Source organism: Lycorma delicatula, chromosome 1 (genome assembly GCF_047948215.1).
Source record: "Lycorma delicatula isolate Av1 chromosome 1, ASM4794821v1, whole genome shotgun sequence".
NCBI lineage: Eukaryota > Metazoa > Arthropoda > Insecta > Hemiptera > Fulgoridae > Lycorma > Lycorma delicatula.
Genome location: NC_134455.1, coordinates 257,479,282 through 257,503,366, shown reverse-complemented (window position 1 = coordinate 257,503,366; position 24,085 = coordinate 257,479,282). Strand labels below are relative to the sequence as shown.

Here is a 24,085-nt window from a genome sequence, read left to right as displayed (position 1 = left end):
ATGAATAAAAAAGTAATTATTTCATTTGTGAATTAGAGTTATTCATAATTCAAACCGAATGACCAAAACGTAATATGCTGCAATACGAATAAAGAAAATATTCAAAAAGAAATTTATGAGGAGTAATAGTAAGAATATATTTTAGTTTTATTTTGCTACAATTCTTCTTCTCTATTTTTATTATCTTCTAGGGACTCCACTGTGTCATTTTATAACATAATAGATCGAGAAATAATAATTTTAAAGTTAAAATTTTTTTTTACAAAAAAAGCTTGCATTGTCGCAAAATATTCCAGCAAATTTAACTAGTTCCAACCCAAATTCAAACCCTGGACTGATATTCGAGTTCTACTTTCTCTCTAGGAACCTATTACAAAATTTATTCTGGTTTGCACCCTCCATAGTTAATTTTTTCAAGGGTTAATTTACAATCTCTCTTTTAAGAAAGAATTATTTACAGTACACACTAATGACAATATATCTTTATTCTCATTTACTTTTCTTTATTAAGTTCATGAAGTACTATTTACAAGGTCTGCTCTTTCCTATTAAAGTTATTTTAAGCCTAATGTATTACAACTTATTATGTAAAAGATTGAAAAATGACTTAGACGATTTAATCGATAGTGGTGTCATGTCTTTTTTGAATCCTTCACTTATATTTTTTTTAATGAAGAGACACAGGAATGGTCGGCATGAGTCTGCACAAGACTACATCTCATTTACATGTCATACATATCATTTTCATTTCATTGGTCTGTGAGGGGTTGCATTGGTCACTTATTGAACAGATTGCATCGTACAAATTAGGAAAATATGATAAAATAAAATAAAAAAATAAATGCCTTCCGTTTAACTGATCGATTATTAATATGCTATTTCATTGTTCTGTAATTTTTCTAAAAGATCTCATGGTATAGCGAAAGGTAAAGGCCAGTATATTTTTTTTGCATTTATCTCTCGTTTTATTTTCTTTATTAGGAAATATATTGTCATTCTAATAATAATTCAGTTGACAAAAAAAATACAGGTTTTGGAGGAAATAATTCATTCCTATGATGCCTTTACAAAGCTAATATAAATTGTAGGATATTTATTTCTTAATTTATTTCTTCCACGGAATTATTTAAAAAAATATTTTTAACGTTTAGATTTCATAGAGGTGCTGATATTAAATTTTATTTTAACAATAAGCAAATAAAAAGGTAATGTAAGAATAAATAACGAAAAATATTAATTTATTCTGCATATAGAGGATAAAAATAATAAATGGAAAAAGAATAAACCCACAAAATGCAAACAATATTATTTAAATACAGAATGATTAAAATAACTACTACGTAAACGAATAAAAAATGATTCATAAATATTCAACGTAAGATGACAGTTTAATATGTATAAAACTGAAAAAGTATTCTTTTGTATTTATTCTTTTCTATAAGAGTAAAAAAATGTGCAAACACACGCTGACAAACCCACAAACCTGTCACTGTTGAGATGCTAAAGTTAGAAAAATGTAAACGTCTCTTTGATAAGAAAAAGAAAATGTTATTCCTTTAGTCGAGCGTAAAACAAGTTTAGAAGCGTTGATTTAACAAACAAACAAAAACACAGAGAAAGGTTAAGGCGTTTTTAAATTTAATACTTAACAAACTCATGGCATATTTCAAAACTTGCCCACTTATACGTTTTAAATTATTAAATAAGCTCAGAAATAAACATGCTAGCAGCACAAATACTAACACATATGTTCACACCACCGGTAACTGATTTTCTTAAAATAAATATAGGCCTTAGCGACCATAAATAAAATATTTACGAAACAAGTTACATAAATAAAAAAATTTCAAAATTTATTTTACAATTAGCATACAATGAAAATATTTATGTTATGTTGTATACAAATGAAATCAATTCTAAAAGAAAATAAATAAAATTCTAAAGGGATTTGTTTTATAAGTAAAAACACATTTTTCCTCAAAATATAAAATTTCTGTTTGATTTATGAAAATAACACAATAAAAGAAAACAAAAAATAAAGACCGAAGAAATAAAGGTAGTCATTTCAGACCAAGCAGTAAACTTTGCACTATAGTAGTTGTTCAAGAAAAGATTATTCATGAGTTTAATGGTAAGCTGCAGTCTTCAATTTCAATAGTATGGTATTGCCTATTGTAACAATTAAAAAATTTAATTTTTTCCCATTATGTAGTAAATATTTCTGATTTTTTCTACTTAGCTTATTAACACTCTACCTCTCTTTAAATGAATAATAATAATAATAATAATAATAATAATAATAATAATAATAATAATAATAATAATAATAAATAATAATAATGCCCTGAGGTAGGTAATCCCCATGTCCGGAACACAACATCTATGTTCCGCGTCCAGGGCGGCAACTGCTGTACTAACGTACATTACATATAGCTGGCTAACGGGGTTCCGAGTATTGTTCTCGGTAGTGTTCATTTTTGGCCAAATTACATCTAAACGCCGAATTTCAGGACTGGATTTCGCGGCCACCTGCAGGTACGAAACTTTTAACGATTACGGACATTGATTGATACCACCTTTAGAACTGGTGATGTGGCGGCCACGGTCGAAGTTATTTGTAGGTATAACGGAGGCCTTTCGTTGTCCACATGCCCCCCGCGATGGCAAGCATGTAGTTAAGGTGCCCATGTTTTTCGGGGCGTGAAAGCCTCGGTGTGTAAGGGCCTGGAGTCCGTGCAGAGACTGCGCATCCGCTCTCTGTCAAGACATATGCCGGTTCCACCGGAGTACCGGAACGGACCTCCAGGGTTGGTAGCCCTGGAGTGGGGGTGTATCCCGGTGGCTAGCCTTACTACAGAAGGGATCAACCGTTCATGCAAGCTGAACAATCAAACGTGGCAGAGGGTTCACGTAAACACCCTCTTTTGGAACCAGCCGTTTCGCCTGAGGGGAAACGGAGGAAGAGTGCAGAATCAAGAAGGACTGAGGCTAGAAAAAGCTTACAAAAAGCTAGCTTTTTTTAAGAGTAGTAATGTACCGAAACCCATATATTTGTACATTACAAAGGAGGATGGAAATTTCTCGAGGGTGAGTCCTTTTCTCATTGCTCGGGAAGTAAACAAATGCGCTGGAGGCCCTGTTAAAGAAATAAGTAAGACCTTCACGGGACTTCATGTTGAGACTGCAAATGATGCAGTCTCAAAAACTCAGTCTCAAAAGATCATAGGGCTTAAAAAGATTGGAGAACTGGCTGTACGTGTCGATCCCCACGGTACGCTGAACACCTCAATGGGTGTGGTCGTCTGTCGGGATCTTCTAAATTGCTCGGAGCAAGAAATTGTTGAGGAGTTGTCATCACAAGGAGTAATAGAGTGTCGCCGATTGAACATGAGGAGGAATGGCGAAGTCCTACCTTCAGCCTCCCATGTTCTCACATTTAACCGGCCTACCTTGCCGGAGAAGATAAGAGCGGGGATACACCGATTGGATGTGCGGGCATTTATCCCGCAGCCTATGCGATGCTTCAAGTGCCAACGCTTTGGCCACACCGCTATCAAATGTGAGAGAATGCAAATATGCGTGTGCGGCGAAGAGGTGCATGAGGGAGAGCCGTGTAAAGAGCCCCTTACATGCATCAATTGCAAGGGACAGCATTCATGTAGATCCAGGAATTGTCCTGTCTACAAAGACGAGGTAGCTGTGCAGGAAGTTAAACCCCTCCAGAAAGTCAGCTACACCGAAGCAAGGAAAATTGTTAAAGCCCGCAAGCCTAGAGCAACAACAACTTATGCTCAGGCTGTGGCTTCTGTTCCTGCTTCTGCTCCAATTGCTGTAGATGATATTTAAATTATAAGCAAACTTGCGCCTACTTTGGCTGGCATGATTCAAAGGATCGAAAACAAGATGAAACCTTTCAGCAGTAAAGAATTTGGTTAAGCCAAAGATAGTGGTACAGCCTGCTGAAGATAAATCTTTAAAAGTTGCTCCTGTAGAAAAGAAAACGGACGCCAAACCAGAAAGTCAAGTCCGTCTCAGCGAGATCCTTCATGATAAGAAGAAAGAGTGCGTTATAGAAACTGCCAAGCCTCCCGCAACTGAGATGTCCTATAAACCACAGAGGCCACAAAAAATCACACGGGGGGGGGGGGGGGCGAGTGTCCCCCCTTCCACAGGCGGTGACCGGTGCTACCCTCGTGTGGGGGCCAGGTTGCCGCCTCTCAATCGGCGCCTGAAACCGGCGCCGATCCATGCCCGTCGTCGTCGGCGGCTTCTGTTGTCTCCGATTCGGAGACGGGAAGCTATATGGGCGACGACGTTATCTGCGAGCACGAAGCTGTTTGCAGTATGAAAAAAAGAGAAAAAAAGGTTGGCTGAAAGGAAAACCTAGGCTCTAATGTGTTTTAATTTAATTTAAAATCAGCGAGTCGTTAGTACAACGGAACATGAATGGATGTCTTTCAAACATCCATGAGCTCCAACGCTTGGTACATGATGTTGACCCGATTTGTATATATCTGCAAGAAACGCATTTCAGCAAAAATGAAAATTTTAAATTGAAAGGATACTATATATTTCGGCGAGATCAACCACCAAATGTAAGAGTTAGAGGTGGAGTAGCCATATTAACATCGACCAGAGCTACTACCGAAGCTGTTGATCTAAATACATACCTACAAGCTGTCGCCGTTAGAATGAAGCGTCCGCTTCAGGTCACTGTCTGCAGCATATATTTACCGAATTTTGATTGGAAGGAGGATGACATAGCGCGATTAATATCTGAGCTTCCCCCACCTGTCTTATTGGTGGGTGATTTTAATGCTCATAATTCTCTTTGGGGATCGGATCGAGTAGATCCCCGTGGAAGAGAACTGGAAAGGTTCCTGATGAATTCTGAACTTATTATTTTAAACGACGGGTCAGGAACCTTTTTCAATGCAAGAGATGGATCGACGTCCTGTATAGATCTTGCACTTATAAGCGGATCGATAGCACCGAGGTACAGCTTCCATGTCTTAGACGATTTGCATGGAAGCGATCACTTCCCGGTGAAAATTGTAACTGATGTTACAAGAAAAACATATCCCATCTCTAAAAGATGGTTGTTTGATAAGGCAGATTGGACGAGCTTCATGGCTAGAACAATACTCCCTGAAACAACTGGAGTTATCGGGGACTATGTCGACGCTACAACAAATATGTTATATTTGAGTCGGCATCGAGGTACATTCCCAAAACATCTGGGAAACTTACTAAGAAACCCGTTCCATGGTGGAACGATGAAATTAGTGAAGCTATTAAAAGAAAGAAAAGTGCGTATAACTCCTTTAAAAAACGTCCAACCAAAGAGAATCTTATTGCCTTTAAAAAATACAGGGCGTATGCAAAACGTCTTATGATAGATTCAAAGAAACGATCCTGGCATCAATACGTGTCATCCATTGACAGAACTACTACTGCAGCAGACGTTTGGAGGAAAGAGAAGGCGATTTGGGGGCGTAAAAACTTTGCTCCTATTACTAGCCTTCAAGATGAAGATGAAATTAAAGACACTCCAAACGAAATCGCAGAGCTATTGTCCAATCACTTCGAGAAGGCCAGCAAAACGGCCAACTACGAAGAAGGCTTTCGGGCCAAAAAAGAACAACTTGAAGGTCTACTAAATTTTAGAACTGAGTATAATTACTCATATAATGTACCATTTATAATGGAAGAATTCGTGAAAGCGTTGGAAAAAACAGGCAACACAGCTGCTGGTCCGGATGAAATCCATTATAATATGATCAGGCAGCTGAATACCACTGCAAAACGCAGATTATTAGAATTGTATAATCAAATATGGCGGGACCCGCAGCAGTGGAAAAAAGCTCATGTTGTTCCAGTACCAAAGAAAAATAAAAATTTAACAGATCCCAATGGCTATCGTCCTATCTCCTTGACGTGCGCTATGGGAAAAATATTCGAAAAAATTATTAATAATCAACTCGTTTGGGTTTTGGAAAAAGAAAACCTGATATCACCATATCAAACAGATTTTCGTCAATACCATTCTACCACTGATCAAATTATAAACTTAGACAACGTTATATATAACAGCTTTATTACAAGGAAACATTGTGTCGGAGTCTTCTTTGATCTTCAGAAGGCTTTCGATATGACCTGGCGTCATGGTATAATGCTCCAGATTCACGAATGGGGCATTCGTGGCAAACTGCCAATCTTGTTGAGCAACTATATGAATGACCGTACTTTCCAAGTACGTGTCAACAACGAATATTCATCTATAAAAATCTTGGAAAATGGCATACCACAAGGTTCGCCGTTGAGCGGTACCTTGTTTATGATCGCCATTAATAAATTGATATTAGCCATTCCAGTAGAAATCAGCAAAAGCGTCTATGTTGATGATTTGGAAATTGTATATACTAGCAACAAGACTGCTATGGTGTAATACAAATTGCAACGAGCTATCAACGCTCTAAATGAAGTTGCGAGGAATAATGGATTCCAATTTTCACCAGAAAAAACGTGCTGTGTACACTTTTGTAGGAAGAGAATTCCTCATCAATGTCCTACGTTGACAATCGGCAATGATCCAATACAATATAAAGACAACGTGAGATTTTTAGGACTAGTATTGGATAAATCCCTTACATGGGGATTACACATACAGGACTTGAGTGTTAGATGCAAAAAATCCCTAAACATTATCAAATGTTTATCGAATATCAATTGGGGCTCAGATAAAGAGATATTATTGAGACTGTATAAGGCATTGGTTCAATCGAAACTAGACTACGGATGTATTGTATATTCATCCGCTAGGAAGTCACATTTAAGAAAGTTAGACGTAATTCATAATAGCGGAATTAGATATGCGACAGGCGCTTTCCGCACAAGTCCGGCGACAAGTCTAATGTCCGAAGCCGGAATAATGCCACTACATTATAGAAGAGAGCTCCTTTTGTTAAGATATGCAGCAAACGTATGGGCTTTTCCTGCCCATATAAATAATAAACTTTTCATGAATCATCTAATGGCTGCAGTATATGAACATGTGCTACCTATTCCAGACCAGCCGGAATTAGGTACTACGAATTAAGAAGAAAATACGAAATTGCTATTCCAGATATAATAGCAATTTCCACAAGAGAAATACCACCATGGCTTTTACCAGCGGTAAATAAAAGTTTGGATCTCTCTCAGGGAGAAATAAAAAAGAAGCCAGCAGTGATCATCCAACAGGAATTTTTGACAACCGTCAGTAGTTACGAAGAACATATTAGAATTTATACTGACGGTTCTAAAACCGAACATGGTGTTGGATGCTCCATATATGTAAATGGAGAAGCCCATAGTTGGAAACTGCCAGATATGGCCAGTGTTTATACGGCAGAACTTATTGCCATTCAGCAAGCTCTTCGCTTCACAGAACATTATTGCTTATTCATAAGAGAGAGTGCTAATTTGTTCCGATTCTCTAAATGCACTTGTTGCAATTCGGAACAAAAACATTAAGGATGTCCTAATTTCAAACATCCTGCCTATTTTATTCGTTTTAAATCAATGACGACGACAGCGATGCGTATTTGTATGGATTCCAGGGCATGCTGGTATTACAGGTAATGAGAGCGCAGACAAAGCTGCCAGAAAGGCAACAGTCTGTGATGATTTGGATGCATTTCCTGTAAGAGTGGCAGGTGTTAAAAACTGTCTAACTAACGTAGTTAAAAACAAGTGGAATACTGAATGGAGGAGTTTAAATACAAAATTGAACTCAGTTAAAACTTCTCCATATAAATGGAAAAGAGACGTGAAGTTGACTCGCCGAGTACAAGTAGCTGTGACCAGGCTTAGAATCGGTCACACGCGATTAACAAATTCATATTTGTTAACCGGCGAAGAGAGACCAATGTGCGGTGTTTGTAATAAAACACTGGCAGTCAAGCATCTAATAGAAGAGTGTACCATATATGAGGACCTCAGAAAGAGGTTCCGTCTTAGAAATGATATTACTCCTGATCTTGATAATGGAAATGAAGAAAAGATAGTTGCATTTTTACACGCCAATGGTCTTCTTAGAAGTCTGTAAAAGTGAAAAATTTAAAGCTGTGATGAAGAGTCGCTAAGAGGTAGTTTCATTTATTTATATATGGGAGTCTCGAAGCGTGGCACGTATAGTGACGGGAGGTAGCCCTCTTGCCTAGGCCACCCTGACTCGTCTGCATTCAAGAGCAGTCAGTCGGGGTGTGTCCGATGATGGCATGGAGGACCCTCAAGGGTGGACTGAGGGCGCGAGGCTATGGGTGAGCGCAATGGATGCCTGTAGCCTGTTTATAAGGAGTCAAATGCCACTGCTTCACGGCGGTTCTTGTCACCCCGAGGGTGCTAAAATTAACAACTAAACGAGACGGGTATAAGAAAATAAATGGAATGGTATGGTATTATAGTTTTACTTTTATCTTCTTTGAGAAGTTTATCTCAAATTTTAATTTTGGGGCCCTTTACACTCCATAAGTGTTGTTTTGTTTTTGTTTTTTTTGTAGTGTTTTAATGTTTCTGTGTAGTTTGTGTTTTAAAATAAAATGTAAGGGCCCTTTACACCCTTACATATAACGATCCTCATGATGATACTAATTTCCTTTAAGAATGTGACGAGGGCTAATTACCTTAGTAGTCGATGCCCGTAAAAATACACAAAAAAAAATAAATAATAATAATAATGAACTGAACAATGACGCATAAGATCAAAATAAATAAACCTACTTCATATAATAGTCTTAATTATTAGCTTTATTAATCTGTTTTTCATGATAGATTAAAAATGAAATAGAAAGCGATTTTCACTGCCTTTTTGTTTTAATTTGTAATCAACCATAAAGTGTATCGGTAGGTATCTAAGTATATCTATTTTCATAGGTCGATAATGAATAACTAAAATATTGTAACGATAAAAAAAGATGTTTGATAATGATCTAAGTCGGTGGAAAGTACAAGTGTATAACTACGGTTATATATGTAATGAAGCATGTTTTTCGATAAGTATGTTGTTATAGTTGTAGTTAATAAATTCTTATTAATTATGATAATATATTCACAAATTATTTCAATAATATGTAAAATTAAATATAATCGTTCCAGAATATCTGAGGTACACTTCTTGCTACCGTGGCATAAGTGCAAACTGGGATTTTTGTGCGAATCGATTTCTCTCCTTAGTCGGTGAGGAACTGGCTAGAAAAAATGCATCGAAGGAATCTCGTTTGGTTGAGCTTTGCTGGTAAGTTTAAATATTTTCAATTATTACTAAAAATAAGCAACATCACCAAGCAACAATTAAAATTTCAAGTTTTCAAATATTATTTACTTAGAAAGTTTGTGAGAATATAATTACAAATCGTTAATGAGAATATGTGTGCCAAAATTCGTCAATGTAAATTTATTAAATCGTGCCAATTATCACTAAATAATTTTAATTTCAAAACCAGGCATTGTGGAGTAGATGAATAATACGCTTTACCGATTGAGGTTTCGCATCAGGAAAACGTCTCTGGAGTATTGAGGGGATGATTAAATGAAAATTGGAATGATAAAAATATAATTTAATAATAAAATTAAAAAATAAAGTTATAAATAAAAAAAGGAAAAAATAAGTAGATTGAATAAGTCCTTTTGCTAAGCATAATTAAGTTCATTGGGGATATCCCATGAAGAAATATTTAAGGACTTATCCCAGTGCTTAAAAATTTAATAGAATTAATAAAATAAATGACAAAATTAAGATGAAAAATTTAACGCGGAATTTTATGCTTAGTTGATGCATTAAGTAGGTATAAATAACGTTTTGTAATATTTGTAGTTATAAAAAGAATGTACTAGGTCTGCTACTTATTACTTAGGTTTATTAATCAGTAAAATTTATTGATTAGATTAAATGGATGGGTAGGCTAATTAGCTGGCATAAATTGATTTATGTTCGTTTTTATTCGTTGAAATTATTTTTTAAATGGTAAAGGTTTAATAAATCCTTTTTACTTCCTTGTACGAAGTAAAGGAAGATTGTGATCCCGAAAAATTTCTGTTTCCAAATTTCAACGGAAATATCGATTTTGACCATCCCTGAATCCAATTTGATTATTTTTGGCGTGACGTCTGTACGTACGTACATTTACGTGAATGCACGTAAGTATACATACGATTAGTCGTAGGATATTGAAATCTTAGATTTAGGACTGGTGTAAGATCTAGTTGAGCACCTCCCCTTTTGATTGCAATCGACTGGACCAAAATGTCCAAATAAGCCCAAAATCCAAAAAATTGGAATTTTGGACTTCTTCTTAACTGCAATAATAATCCCTCATTGAGAGCTTTTCAAGGATACATCACAAGTGCTACTTCTTTCTTTGCTTCCGGTGTTATAGCCAAATAAAATTCTAATTAATGAAATATTTGGATCTTACAAGGGGAAGGCACATCGGGACGAATCAAGACTTTATCTTCATTCTTTTTTTTATCTAAATATATTGATTTGTTAACAATTATTAACCTCTCGTTGTAAATGAATTTTTACGATGAATAATAATTCAATAACAAAAAAAATGAACAAAATCGCAAGTTTTTAATGAAATAAAATGTTATGTGCTTTTCATTTTAAAAAAATTGTGTACATATAATTTAATAGGCGTACAAGGAAGTCACATGTTGTCCACATCAGATTTTTTAAGATGCCTTTCTCATTTAAGACATCATATTTAATACATTTACTTAGGTATCGTCTCTGCTTTTTATTTAATTATATTATTTATAATTAATTTAATTTTTATTTAATTATATTTTTTATTTCATTATACCGATAGATTTTCTTTTCTTTCTTTTATTAAAAAGAATAAAATAATTATAAAAACATTTATTTCAAAATATTTAATATAAAAATGTATAGGCATAAGTGGAAAACCAGCTTAATAAGATAAGATCTTTATACATTTATCTGATGAATTAAATAATAATATTATAATAGGTTTCACTGCGCTTATACAGAGTCATTCACGGGAACCGGATGTTTTTGAAGTGGGTTGTACTCGGGCGTTCGTGGTGAGAGGGGCACGTGGCTGGTGTCTGACGTTTCCTTTGTTCATAGCATTTCATTTTAGTCGTTGAGATGGAGCCGTGGACGCTAGACTAACGCCTGTACGCGTATGACAGTTTTGTGCGAAATGACGAATCCGTAACTGCTGTTCAGCGAGATTTCCGCCGTCAGTTTAATATCCATCGTAATGCGAGTGTCCCTTCTCGGAAAACAATATTGCGATGGGTAAACAACCTTCGAACAAGTGGTTCAATATTGAAGAAAAAACCACCGGGTCCCCGACGAACTGCTAGCATTCCGGAGAACATCGAACGAGTAAGGGAAGCCATTGTCAGAAGCCCACGCCGCTCTATTCAGAGGCATTCAGCACCTGCATTTCCATCCTTACAAGATAGCCGTCGTGCAGCAATTAAACGAGCAAGATTTCACGCAGCGATTACAATTTTGTCGACAAATGCTTACCATTTTTGAAGAAAATGAAAATTTGTTATTGTTAATGAGTGACGAAGCCCATTTTCATCTGAATGCCCTTCGTCAACAAACAGAATCGCCGGTATTGGGCAGAAAGAAACCCACATCAGCTTCACGAGAGACCACTTCATAGCCCAAAGGTGACCGTCTGGTGTGCAATAGGAAAGGTCGGTGTTATTGGACCATATTGTTTTGAAGAAAATGACGCTGCCGTAACTGTAACAGCTGATCGTTACATTGCGATGTTGAATACGTTTTTCATCCCTGAGTTACGAAACCGGGGAATCGATTTTCAAAATGTGTTATTCCAGCAGGATGCAGCTACAGCGCACACAGTGAGGGCAACGATGGCTGTTCTCTGTAACTAGTTTCCGGGACGGATCGTTTCAGCGACATTCCTTGGCCCCCTCGGTCCCCCGACTTAAGCAGTTGTGATTTTTTTTCTGTGGGGGGTTTCTGAAATCGCATGTGTACGGCAATAAACCGCGTACATTGAAGTACCTAAAGATCGCAATTCGTCATCACATCACCCAGATTGATGTAGACATGCTGCAAAGAATTGAGGTCAGGTACTGTGAAAGGCTACAACAATATATTCCCAAAATGGACATCACTTGCCGGACATAATTTTTCGTTAATGTGTAAGTAACAAATGCTTTGATTTAACAAGTGTTTCAGTACCAATAAAACTTTTTTAAAGTAAATATTCAATTTTTTATGATTATTTTAAAAACATCCGGTTCCCGTGAATGACCTTGTATTAGTGAACAGAATAAAAAATTAATTAAACAAAAAATATGTAATAATATTACAAATAAAACAAGGAAGAAATTTAAAAAAAAATATTAATAAAAAATAAAAGTAGAATTAGTTGGATTCTCAGCGGGAGTCAAAATCCTATTATAATATATGTATATTTATATTAATGTTTACAGTATATACTCGTATTTCTCTCTGTACGAAGTAAATGAAATGACGCTAACACGTTAGTAATATTTTGTAAAAGCTTGCACAGCTGAGGTAATTCTTTCAAATAAAACGATTTATATTACTAGTATAAACCTAAATTTAATTTCAGTATGTTTAAGAGAATATATCGTTGAATAATTCTAAATTATTAAACATTTAAATTGAAATATTTAAATAAAGGCTAACATATTGCAAGCAGTTAGTAAGCTTCTTTACTCTCCGAAAATATCGAAAAAGTTTCTTCTTAACAAAGCGTTTTCATTTAGTACTCGTATGTGTGAAAAAAATTTGTTAAATTTATTATTATTTTAGTACATGATAGCTAAGTTTAACACAGGATCAGATGGATTTTCTGCATTTCATAAACTATAAATAGAATGATCAGCCGTACTAATAAAATTGATATTTAATTACAATTTTATGGACACTAGCTCGATAAATAGTATTTATTATCTTACAGATTAATTTCGGTTAACGAAAATACGCGGGTTCATGGACTGACGCTCAGTTTTAAGAAATGCATACATAAAATATGTATAACCAAGATTGGAATGGGTAATCTGACATGAATAAAGGATATTTCCTTTTAATTTGTAGGTAGTTTAAACTGAAGTGAACTCGAAATTTGACAATCATAAGTATATGTATTAATTTTTAAACGATAATAGACTACAAGACGGCTTAGAAATAGTATAGGTAAATAGTATTCAGGCTTCCTGAAAAATTCTACACTGGCTTCAAACAAACTAGATAATTTTTAAATTATTAACAGAATATAGTATTGCAGAGTGTATTCTATTAAAAAGCGTGACAGATTGTTTTTTTTTTTAATTCTAGCAGAAATCACCCTAAACTTGTTACGGACGTTTATAGCCTTAAGAACCCTTAAGGCTATAAACATAACATAACATAAACATAACATTTGGTAAGCTCTCAACTTACCAAAAACTCCGAAAGGGATGAGCAGGAGAGAGAGTTTTGAAAAGGAGTTCAGAACCAAGTGCAAGGAATTGTTTCATTTTATAATATCGTCTGGTTTAAATGATACCAGGTTCAAATAAAACCGGAATAAAATTTGGACTCTTCTCTTAATTTCATTTGCATACACTATGTACCCACGACTAAACCTGATTTGGCCTCCTGCAAAAATTGTTACCTTCAGTGTAATACCGATAAGTTGTTCACTTTAAAATTGCAACGTTAAAAAGGTGTGAGTAAATTTTAAGTTAACCATCATGAATGCAAGTAATGTAGTTTAAAACAGAACAAAATTTGTTCAACTTCCGATTATTTACATGTACGTTTTTCGTTTAATACTTGGCTAGTCTCGGCTTCTCCATGTTTAAGGGGCAAGAAAATTTTAACAGCTGTTTCACTTGATTATTTGTCTCTGCAACTGCAACTATTCTTAAATTTCATGGAGAAACAGTACTATAAAACTGAAAATTAGTCACTATAAGAGCAACTCATGTATTGATATGGTATTTACAAGATCGATAATAAACGTTATTAAATTTCATGGAGAAACAGTACTATAAAACTGAAAATTAGTCACTATAAGAGCAACTCATGTATTGATATGGTATTTACAAGATCGATAATAAACGTTATTCTAGTTACAATAAGCCTATTATTAGTATAATGGAAAATAGTTAAATAAATAAGTTGTGTAAATTTTCAGACTTTGCAATAACATTCTGTGTTTAAGGTTATTCTTGGCAGAGAAATTTAATCTGACAATTTTTTTCAGATTAGCTCAAATTTGATAAGACTTACAGAATATAAACATTTTGTACCATGACACTTATTTAAGTTGTTTTAGCGTTAAAATAATTTTAGTTTTATAGTGTAAAATTAATCGAAAGATGTATAATAATTATATCAATATAATATATATGATTTTTCTTTCTTCTATTATTTTTGTAGAAATTCTGAGAAAATTTTCTGAATAATCTGCAGAGATTTTTTTTGTTCAATAAAATTTATAATTACAATCGGCTCTCCTGCGGAGCCATAAGTAAGTTTCTTGACAAAAGCACGTAATAAGAAGGTCCTTAAGGAACCCCCAAAATAAATAATACACAATAAACAGTTGCAAGCAAACTTAAAGTCAAATATGAAATTTCAAGCTCAGTCATAAATCACAAACGATTAATTTCAGCACCACATAGTCCACAAAACAAACATTAATAGCAAATAAATAAGAAAAAGAAAGAGAAGTAACAAGAAATTAGATACGACACCACTAAACTTGACGGTGTTACATTCCAAACTGTTACGCAGACCCTAAGTCGAGTACATGGGCTCGTTTCAACCGTCGGACGTCCCTACTGTTATCGAGTAGATTAATTGCAAAGTGGTTTACATGATTCTTAAGCCTCTGCAGGTATTTGACATTGCGCTGTCGTGCAATCTCACGAACCGATGGGAGCTGCAGATAATCCTGAATCTCATCATTCCGCGTGAACCACGGAACTTCGGCAATTACCCTCGCTACTTTGTTCTGAAATCGTTGTATAATTTCCATGTAACTGGTACTAGCCGTTCCCCACAATTCTACACCTTACATAGAGATTGGGCGCAGGATAGCCTTGTACATTAAGATCTTGTTGGATAACGTGAGGCCTGAGTTCTTCCGTAGCAGCCAATAAAGTTACCTGTACCTTGTGTTTAGCTGTTTCCTCTTCATTCTCACGTGAACGTCGATTCAGCTGAAGTCCCAGATACCGCACGGTCTCCGTTTGCAGGATAAAACACCATTGAAGTACACACCGGGACAGTCACCTCTCTGCATGGCAAATGTGTCGTGCCTCGACTTACCTTGATTAACCTTAATCCTCCACTTTTTCTGCCACACGCACACACGATCCAGCGCCATTTGTAGGTTCTGCGAGGCTAGGCCAGGATTTTCGTTAACGGCCAGGACAGCAGTGTCATCAGCGAACGTGGCGACGATGCAATCATCCAGGACCGGAATGTCCGCAGCGAATATGGAATACAACCCAGAGTCCTGAGAGACACCCGATCCAATCCCAAAGAACCTTGAAAACTCCTCATTACATTTCACCTGAGCAAAACGCCCCTCAAGATAATTCCGCAAGACTAGGAAATAGGGTTGAGGAAGTTGTAGCTTCAACTTGTACAGTAAGCCAGGTATACATACAATGTCAAAGGCCTGTTGGATGTCTAAGAACGCCGCCGAACAGAATTTCTGCTCCTCCAGACGCCCACTGATTACCCTGATGACTCTATGGGATTGTTCGATTGTGGAATGGCCACACCTGAACCCAAACTTATGGTCCGGAATTATTCCCTTACTCTCCAACACTGGGCTAAGCTTGAGCAGTAGTAGCTTCTCAAACAATTTAGATAAGACCGGAAACAGGCTAATTGGTCTGTAAGAAGAAACTTCCTGTGCAGGCTTCCCTGGCTGCACAGGTGGCAAATCATCGCCACCTGCGACACCTTCCATTCCGCTGGGAAGTAAGACGTCCGCAGAACAGCGTTAAAAAAATTCCTGATGTACTCGATGCCTTTAAGGGGTAACATGACAAGCATTTTGTGCATCACTAAGTCAAAGCCTGGAGCCTTTTTAATCGACTTCCTTGGTTGACTAATTTCAGTATCTTCCTTGCAGAGATCGGTTTTAATAGGGAAGCTGATTGGCATCGGGCTCTCAAGGAAGTCGTTAACATCCACATCACTGGGGCTCTCTGCTTTGTGGGGTCGGAACGTTACCTCTAGGTGTGAAGCAAACAGATCGGCCTCTTCTTTGTCAGTCCTTGCCCACAATCCAGTAGGCCTCCGTAGGGCGGGAAGCGTTCCTGATGATCGTTGCAGTCCCTTTGTAGCCTTCCATAAGGAGCATCCGTCCCCATTCAGGTGAGAAATATTTCCTATGTACTCCTTGAATGTCTCGTCCCTGATAGTCCTCAACAACCTCCTCAGCCTCCGCGCCGTCCTACAAAGAAGATCTTCTGGCCTTCTGAAACGCTGCCAATTCCGCCAAAAACGCCGCTTCGAGACAATTAGTTCTGTCACTTCCCTCGGATATGTATTGTCTCTGGCTGAGTGCGAATCATCAGGTGTAGACCGATTAAATCTCTGCAGAGATTTAATCTAAATTTGTTTTAAATTATATCATTACATAAATTTTCAAGTTTATTCATTTATTAATTGATAATATTTTCGTAATTATTTCCACCTTTATAATTTTTTAGATATTTTTCACAATTATACAGTTCCGTGTAACATAAGCGTATAAATCTCTGAAATTGTTTTTTAACGTTTTTTTAACCTCTTTTAATGAACTGCAGATAATTTTTGATTTTCTTTAAAAAAAAACTGGAATTTATCATCTGACAAAGATGATTTATTGTTTTAAATACAAACCTGCATATGTACGAAATCTCACTCGTGTATTTAAAAAGAATATGCTGGTAGTTAATTTTTTAATATTATACAGATAACAGGAATAAAAGGGCACTCTTTACCAGTGTTGGAATTAAATTAAAATCGAGTACTTTGAACTAATTATTTTATTTTATTTTTTTTAGCTTTTTGAGTTATTTTACAAAAATCTAGATTCTATATTACTATAAAAAAAAAAATAGATAATAAATAAATAAATTTAGTAACTATCGAAGTTTTTTTTTTACTTGCGAAATAGCTATGCTCGATGTCGATTACGAACAAAATGGATCACGAACTTTATAAGGTAGGTTCATTGTCCAATATAGCAAATTTTATTTCCTACAAAAAAAAAATCTCTGTAGACCTGGCTTTTTATTTTTAAAATTGTTTTCACTATTGATAAAAGCAGCCATAGCAACATTTATATGATGCGTCAGCCCTTCTGTGAAGGGAAATTTAATTTTAGAGTTCGATGTAGGAAATAGTAGTTCTAACAGCACTTTCTGTCTATCTTTCTGCAGCTTTTTTTCAGATTTTTCCTTTCCTTCTCCAATCTATTTTCATCTGAAACATCTATACCGTTAATAAAGTTTTTTTTTTTGTTTTCGAGTTACAAGATACCCATTTTTCCTGACTATGAATGATGTTATTTATAAATGTGCAGTTTAATTAAAAATGTTTTTGTTATTATTGAGATAATCATTTAATACTATCTCTTAAAATAATATTATCCACAAATAAACTTATAAATCATTTTCTCTATAATTCCCTCAGAATTTTGAACATTATTTTTCAACAATTAAAATTTATATATATATTTATATAAATTGCATTACATTTTAATTAACTAGCTGATATATTCAGTGTAAAGAGAAAAAATACATACAAAACAATAAACTTACTTCTGACCTAATAAAAAATGAGATTAGGATCATCGTTCGCCGAAAAAGAAAATTGTACTTAGAAATGTCATTAAAATCATTTGAATAATTTTTTACCTTTAAATTATTTATTTAAAAATCCTATTTTTATTTTAAAATTGTCCATTTAGTTTAGTATCTGCAACTAAGAGTTATTTCAAAAAGAATGAAAAAAAGGATGAAAAATTGTATTTTTCTCAGTTTTAGTTTTAGTTTTCAGTTTTCAGTTTTCAGTTTTCAGTTTTAGTTTTAATACAGAATAAACTTGTATTAAAACTACAATTTGGTCCTTTTTATTATTCTTAGTGGTAGAAAATAACAGGAGATATTTTGTTAATCGTTGCGAAAGTCATATAATTCAGTAAATATACCGGTATGAAGTACTATTTGAATAATAATTATTAAAAGCTTCTTCACTTAATCAATTTAGTTATTTAATTTACTTCTGGTCTACCAAATCGAACGTTATTTTATTATTATTTATTTATTATTTTAGAACGATGTAAAATATTATGAGTTTCCCTAAATCTAATGTAATTATCTGAACATTAAGTAAATGTAATTTTCAGTCTAGCCGTTATTAAAAGTTTGCTATTTAATTTTTATTAACACTACAATAAGTATTTAACAACAGTACATAATATTTTATAACTTTTTTTATATTTATGTAATTTAATTATTACACTGTAAATATATATGTAACTTTTTGTTATTTACAAAAAATATTTGATGCTGCTACAAAGTAAAGTAATTTAGTTGTCTGTCAATTAGCAAAGTGCGCCGAACCTCTTAATCAAATTGAGTTACTCGTAACATAAGTGATCCTTTCGTAACATCTTGAGTAAATGTACTTATTAATACTACGACTAAATTCTTTTATTGAATTGACTTCTTGGTCCTTGGAATTTCATCTTAATTACATTTATTTAATTATAGAGCGATTTTTCTTGTAATACTGCTTGACTAAAATCCCAGAGAGGATGAAAGAGATTTAAAAAAATTTTTAAATATAGCTGTTGGTGACTTACCCTGTAAATAAAAGTTATTTTTTATGATAATTCCAGTTTTAAATAAGAATAAACTTGAAAAATGACATTCCTCTTATTATTTTGAAAACATTTCTGTTATTACTAATTATTACCTTTATAACTTATTACCCTTGTGTAGGTTCATATATTTATTATCAAGAGGAAATAAACAACTTTTCAAATTAATTTCGTGCCTGTCACCACCATTACTAATCCTACGCAGCTATCTGATGGTCACTTCCCGAATCAAGAGATGTTTATGTTTTTCGACAACTCAAGAGTTCCACAGGTCTCAGTTCTGGAACCGGTTCTATTCCTGGTCTATACTGCTGACCTACCTAATTCAGACTGTGTTACAGTTGCGTCTTATGCAGATGTCACGGCAATCTTGACAGTTACGGTAGCATGAATATATCCTCGGAGAAATTACAATCTTAACTGGATGTAATCAAACGCAACCAGCGTTTGACTACATAATTATAAAATAAAGGGAAATCCTACAAAATCCAGCTGCGCAACGTTTACAATGTGAAGAGAAAGCTGTCCTGAAGTTCATTTCAACGGGGTCAGAGTACCTCATGCCAGTAAGGTAAGGTATCAGTCAAGGTATCTAGACTTATACCTTGATCTCCGTTTAACTTTAAGATATCATTTAAGAGAAAAAAGAAGACTGCTTGACAATAGGTTAAAAAAGATATACTGGATAGTGGGTAAGGGATAAACGAATTCAGAAAAAAATTAAGACAAGATTTTCATAGTTCGAAAAAATAATTTTCAGTACAGTCCTTTCTGTAGTTTTCAATGTGATAACAACGAAATCAGCTTATCCGGATCATAGAAAGATATGATCCAAAATCTTGTGTATGATTGTTTTAAGGGACTTTCTGATCTGTCCTCACTAGTATTATTGGTGTCTGAAAATAATATATCTGTTAGTTTGTACAACAACTGATAAATTTACGCTAGCATCTCTGATAGTTTCTTTAAATTAACAATACTACCATTAACATAATAGAATAACCATGGTAATTCGGCAAGCATAAAATTATTCGGGATTAATATGATATTTCTTATATATAACAATATTTATTTATTAATAAATAACATAATATTATGTATCGGGAAAACATAAAGCAAAATTAAGTAACCATATTTTGAAAGATAATTGTCTGATTTTTGGCAAGATCTGTTTGACAGGGCTGTAGTAAACTTAAACTGAATTCATACACTCTTGATCCCTACTACATCTTTTTTCTTTTTATTTACTTTCATAAATGTAGAAATTGTACTACTGAAAATACAAAACGCTGTGGTAAATTCAGCCATTAATTACAATTGATGAATATTTCCACCAGTGTTTTTGTCAATCTTCAAGATAAATGAGAAATTTAAAATTTAAAATGAATGTCAAAAATATACTTTATATACTCCTATTTTCATTTTATTCTACTTTTTCATTCTGTAAAATTATTTATTTTTCTGCTTACATCATCCTTTTTCTATCACTCCATTATTTACAGTGCATCTCAAGAAATAGTTAATTGAAATAAATTGATAAGGACGTCTTATTACCATTTATTTACTTTAATCCTAACTTACTTTATCTCCTGAATTACGTTCTCGGAATAATATATTTCATTCGCGACAATTTTTTATATCATCTTTTTCTATTTCGATGCCTCAAAATCCTTTACTATTTCCATGGCACAGACTGACTTTCTTTAACAAAACAGACATCAATTTTCCAGTAAGAATTTTCCACTCTTTAACCAAGCAATTTTTGGCAATCTACGACTTAGATACCGGTTCATGATGGATCAGGAAGAGTGTGTCCATTCCTCCTCGCCAAGAAAATTATTTACTTCTTAATAGAAAATAACTTTCTTGGATTTCTTCGTAAGAAAATATAATAATCGAATGCAGAATGTCTTTAACCGTTCATAAATTTTCCACCACAAACCGGTATCATATTTGTAAAAGCCCTGTTTCACTCTTGCAGAACTACTGTTTACTCTACTCTTAGCGGACTAAACATTTTTAAAAGAAAACCGATATGTTTTTTAAATTATGGCAGTTTCCCACTTTTTCTTCGAGCCGGTATAAAAGCAAAGCAAAGTAAAAAAAGCTATTTATTTATTTATTTCTAATGGTTTACAACATAAGGTTAACATCTGGAAACAAACAATTTGTCACAAAGATACAATAGATTGGTACTAAAATACAAAGGCTAAATAATCGCTCAAATAAAATTATGTACACTACAACTTTACGATATTTACAACCATGGTGCATATGATTACTAGCACTAACATAACAAAAAATATTGATATTATATTTTAAAAAATAATTACAATAACATAAAAAAAATTCGCACCTATAGGTAAAGAAATTACAGCCACAACTGTGCACAATTAATTAGACTCTGGGTCAATCTAATCTTTTGTGTAGGTTAATCTTTTAAGTCTAATCTTCAGTGCAGGTTATATTTAGAATTTTTTTTAGAAAATTGCTATTCGCCTTTTCTCAGACACATTATCTATTGTTAATCGGTGACTACAATGATATTCTACATTAATTATTTTAATTACTAAATATTTAAAAATACATTAATGTATTAAAAAGGGATATTCTTAAATTTTCATTTTAGAAACTTATTACTGAATCAGGAGTACGTTTGATAGATGAAGTTTAAATTATACAAGAGAGTTACTATTTTCTTTGGGGCTCTACTACTTCATTAACGATTTTAACACCATTGATTTCTTGTTTTTAAAATCTCCACGTTATTTATGCACTTCACTGTAATATTACTACCCTTAAATGTCTTTCTGTGGCTTCCGATGAATATTCAGCCTTTGCAATGCTATGTAATCGTTCCACAAAGTTATCAACCGGCATAGTTGGATATACGTATTTTTCTAACGTCTAATTAATATTGAAAGGAAGTAAACATCGTAAGAAAAGAAAACATATACTACACCAGATCCGTCTGTAAATACACACGTATATTATATACATTACTTGATAAGGAATTTCTAAATATTACTAATCAATGATCAATTTTGATAATAAACCGTGAATTATGATAAACTGTTGTGACAGAGACTAAAACTATCACTGTACACATATAACATATTCTATAAACCAGGAAAGCAATCGCTACGGCCGATGCTTTTTTCTAGTACTGGTTGTATACAGAATCAGAAAACTCCAGACAGTTAGCATGATAAATTATAAAAATAAATTATTTATAGATATTTAATTTAAACCAAAGAATTTTCAGCGACGTTTTAATTGTATATCAATGTTACAATCATTACTAAATTAATTATTTTTGAATATTCTGTATTCAGTCCATAGTCATGAAATGTTGAAGAGAAAATGAAATTAATAGTTTCATTAAAGTAATGAAAACTTTAGATTTTATTTAATTTTAGGTTTGTAAATCTATTTATGGAAAAAAGAAAACTTAATAAATAACGACACATAATACGAGTTTTTCTTTTTTAAAAAAAGCTTTCTTTCGTAACGTAAGACTCATTCATATTCTTTGCATTCATATTCATTTTTGAGTTACTAACAGAAAAATCACAATGATAATGACCAAATATAAACATCTTGAACATAAAAAGCACTGAATTTAAAGACTCATTCATAATAATGGAGTTGTTTGAACAGTTATTATTTTGGATCTTAATACTGGTGATTATTACGCAGTAAAATGTAGATAAACGATGGTACTTCGCTAAAAACTATTCATTTAGTATTCTTTTTTACTTTCTTGTATCAAGTAAAGAACGTATTGTAATCGCGAAAAATTTCGGTTTTCAGATTTCAACGGAATATTCAATTTTACAAATTCCTGTATCCATTTTGACTAATTGTCTGTACGTACGTACGTATGTATCTCGAGTAACTAAAAACGATTAGCCGTAGGATGTTGAAATCTTGGCTTTAGGACTGATGTAACATCAAGTTGTGCACCTCCCCTTTTGATTACAATCGACTAGGCCAAAAGTGTCGAAAAAAGCGCAAAATTCAAATAAAATTTAGATTTTTTACTTTTTCTTAACTGCAATAATAAGCCATCATTTAGTGTTGCAACGATATAAGTGATACTTACTTTCATTGGTTCCAGAGTTACAGCCAATTAAACCTTTAATTAATGAAATATTTGGATCTTAAAAAGTCTGATGAGGACACAACATGACTTCCTTGTACGCCTACGAAATTATACGTACAATTTTTTTTTTTTAAATTAAAAGTACATAAAATTTTATTTCATTAATAACTTCTGATATTTTTTCTTTTTTTTTATTGTTGTTATTGAATTATTATTTATCATATATATATATATATATATTTTTTTAGAGGTTAATAATTATTAATAAATCAATATATTTAAATTTAAAAAAAGAAAGGAGATGAACTCTGATTCAAAACGATGTGCCTTCTTCTCCTTGTAAGATCCAAATATTTCAATAATTAACATTTTATTTGGCTATAACTCTGGAACCAATGAAAATAATTACCACTTACGATATATTGTTGAAAAGTTCTCAATGAGGGCTTATTACTGCAGTTAAGAAGAAATCCAAAATTCCAATTTTTGGGGGATTTTGGGCTTTTTGGACACGTTTGGTCCAGTCGATTGCAATCAAAAGTGGAAGTTCCAAATAGATGTTAGAACAGTCCTAAAGCCAAGATTTCAACATCCTACTGCTAATCGGTTTTTAGTTATGCGAGATACATACGTACGTATTGTACCATACATACACACATACGTGTGTGCAGACGTCACGCCGAAACTAGTCAAACTGGATTCAGGAATGTTCAAAATGGATATTTCCTTTGAAATTTGAAAACCGGAATTTTTCACGATCACAATACTTCCTTTACTTCGTACAAGGAAGTAAAAAACTAGGGGAATGCACATCGGTATTAATGTGACTTTATTTCCTTTTTTTAAATTTTTTTTAAAATTTTTATATATATATATATATATATATATATATATATATATATATATATATAGATTTATTAATTATCAGTGATTGTAAAAAGTTTTTACGATGAATAATAATTCAATAATAACAAAAAAGTTTATACATATGAAAAAAAATCAGACGTTATTAGTGAAATAAAATTTTATGTACTTTAGAAATGTGTACATGTAATTTAATAGGCGTACAAGGAAGCCA

General features: G+C 33.5%; 1 protein-coding gene across 1 annotated transcript in view; it reads left to right on the top strand.

The window, feature by feature from the left end:
- Positions 1-24,085, top strand: part of LOC142318296 (uncharacterized) — a 229,323-nt gene that overhangs the window by 161,057 nt on the left and 44,181 nt on the right. Inside the window, exon 4 of the mRNA XM_075354867.1 lies at positions 9,139-9,277. Within this exon, the coding sequence (XP_075210982.1) occupies positions 9,139-9,277 (139 nt within the window). The remainder of the gene's footprint in view (positions 1-9,138; positions 9,278-24,085) is intronic.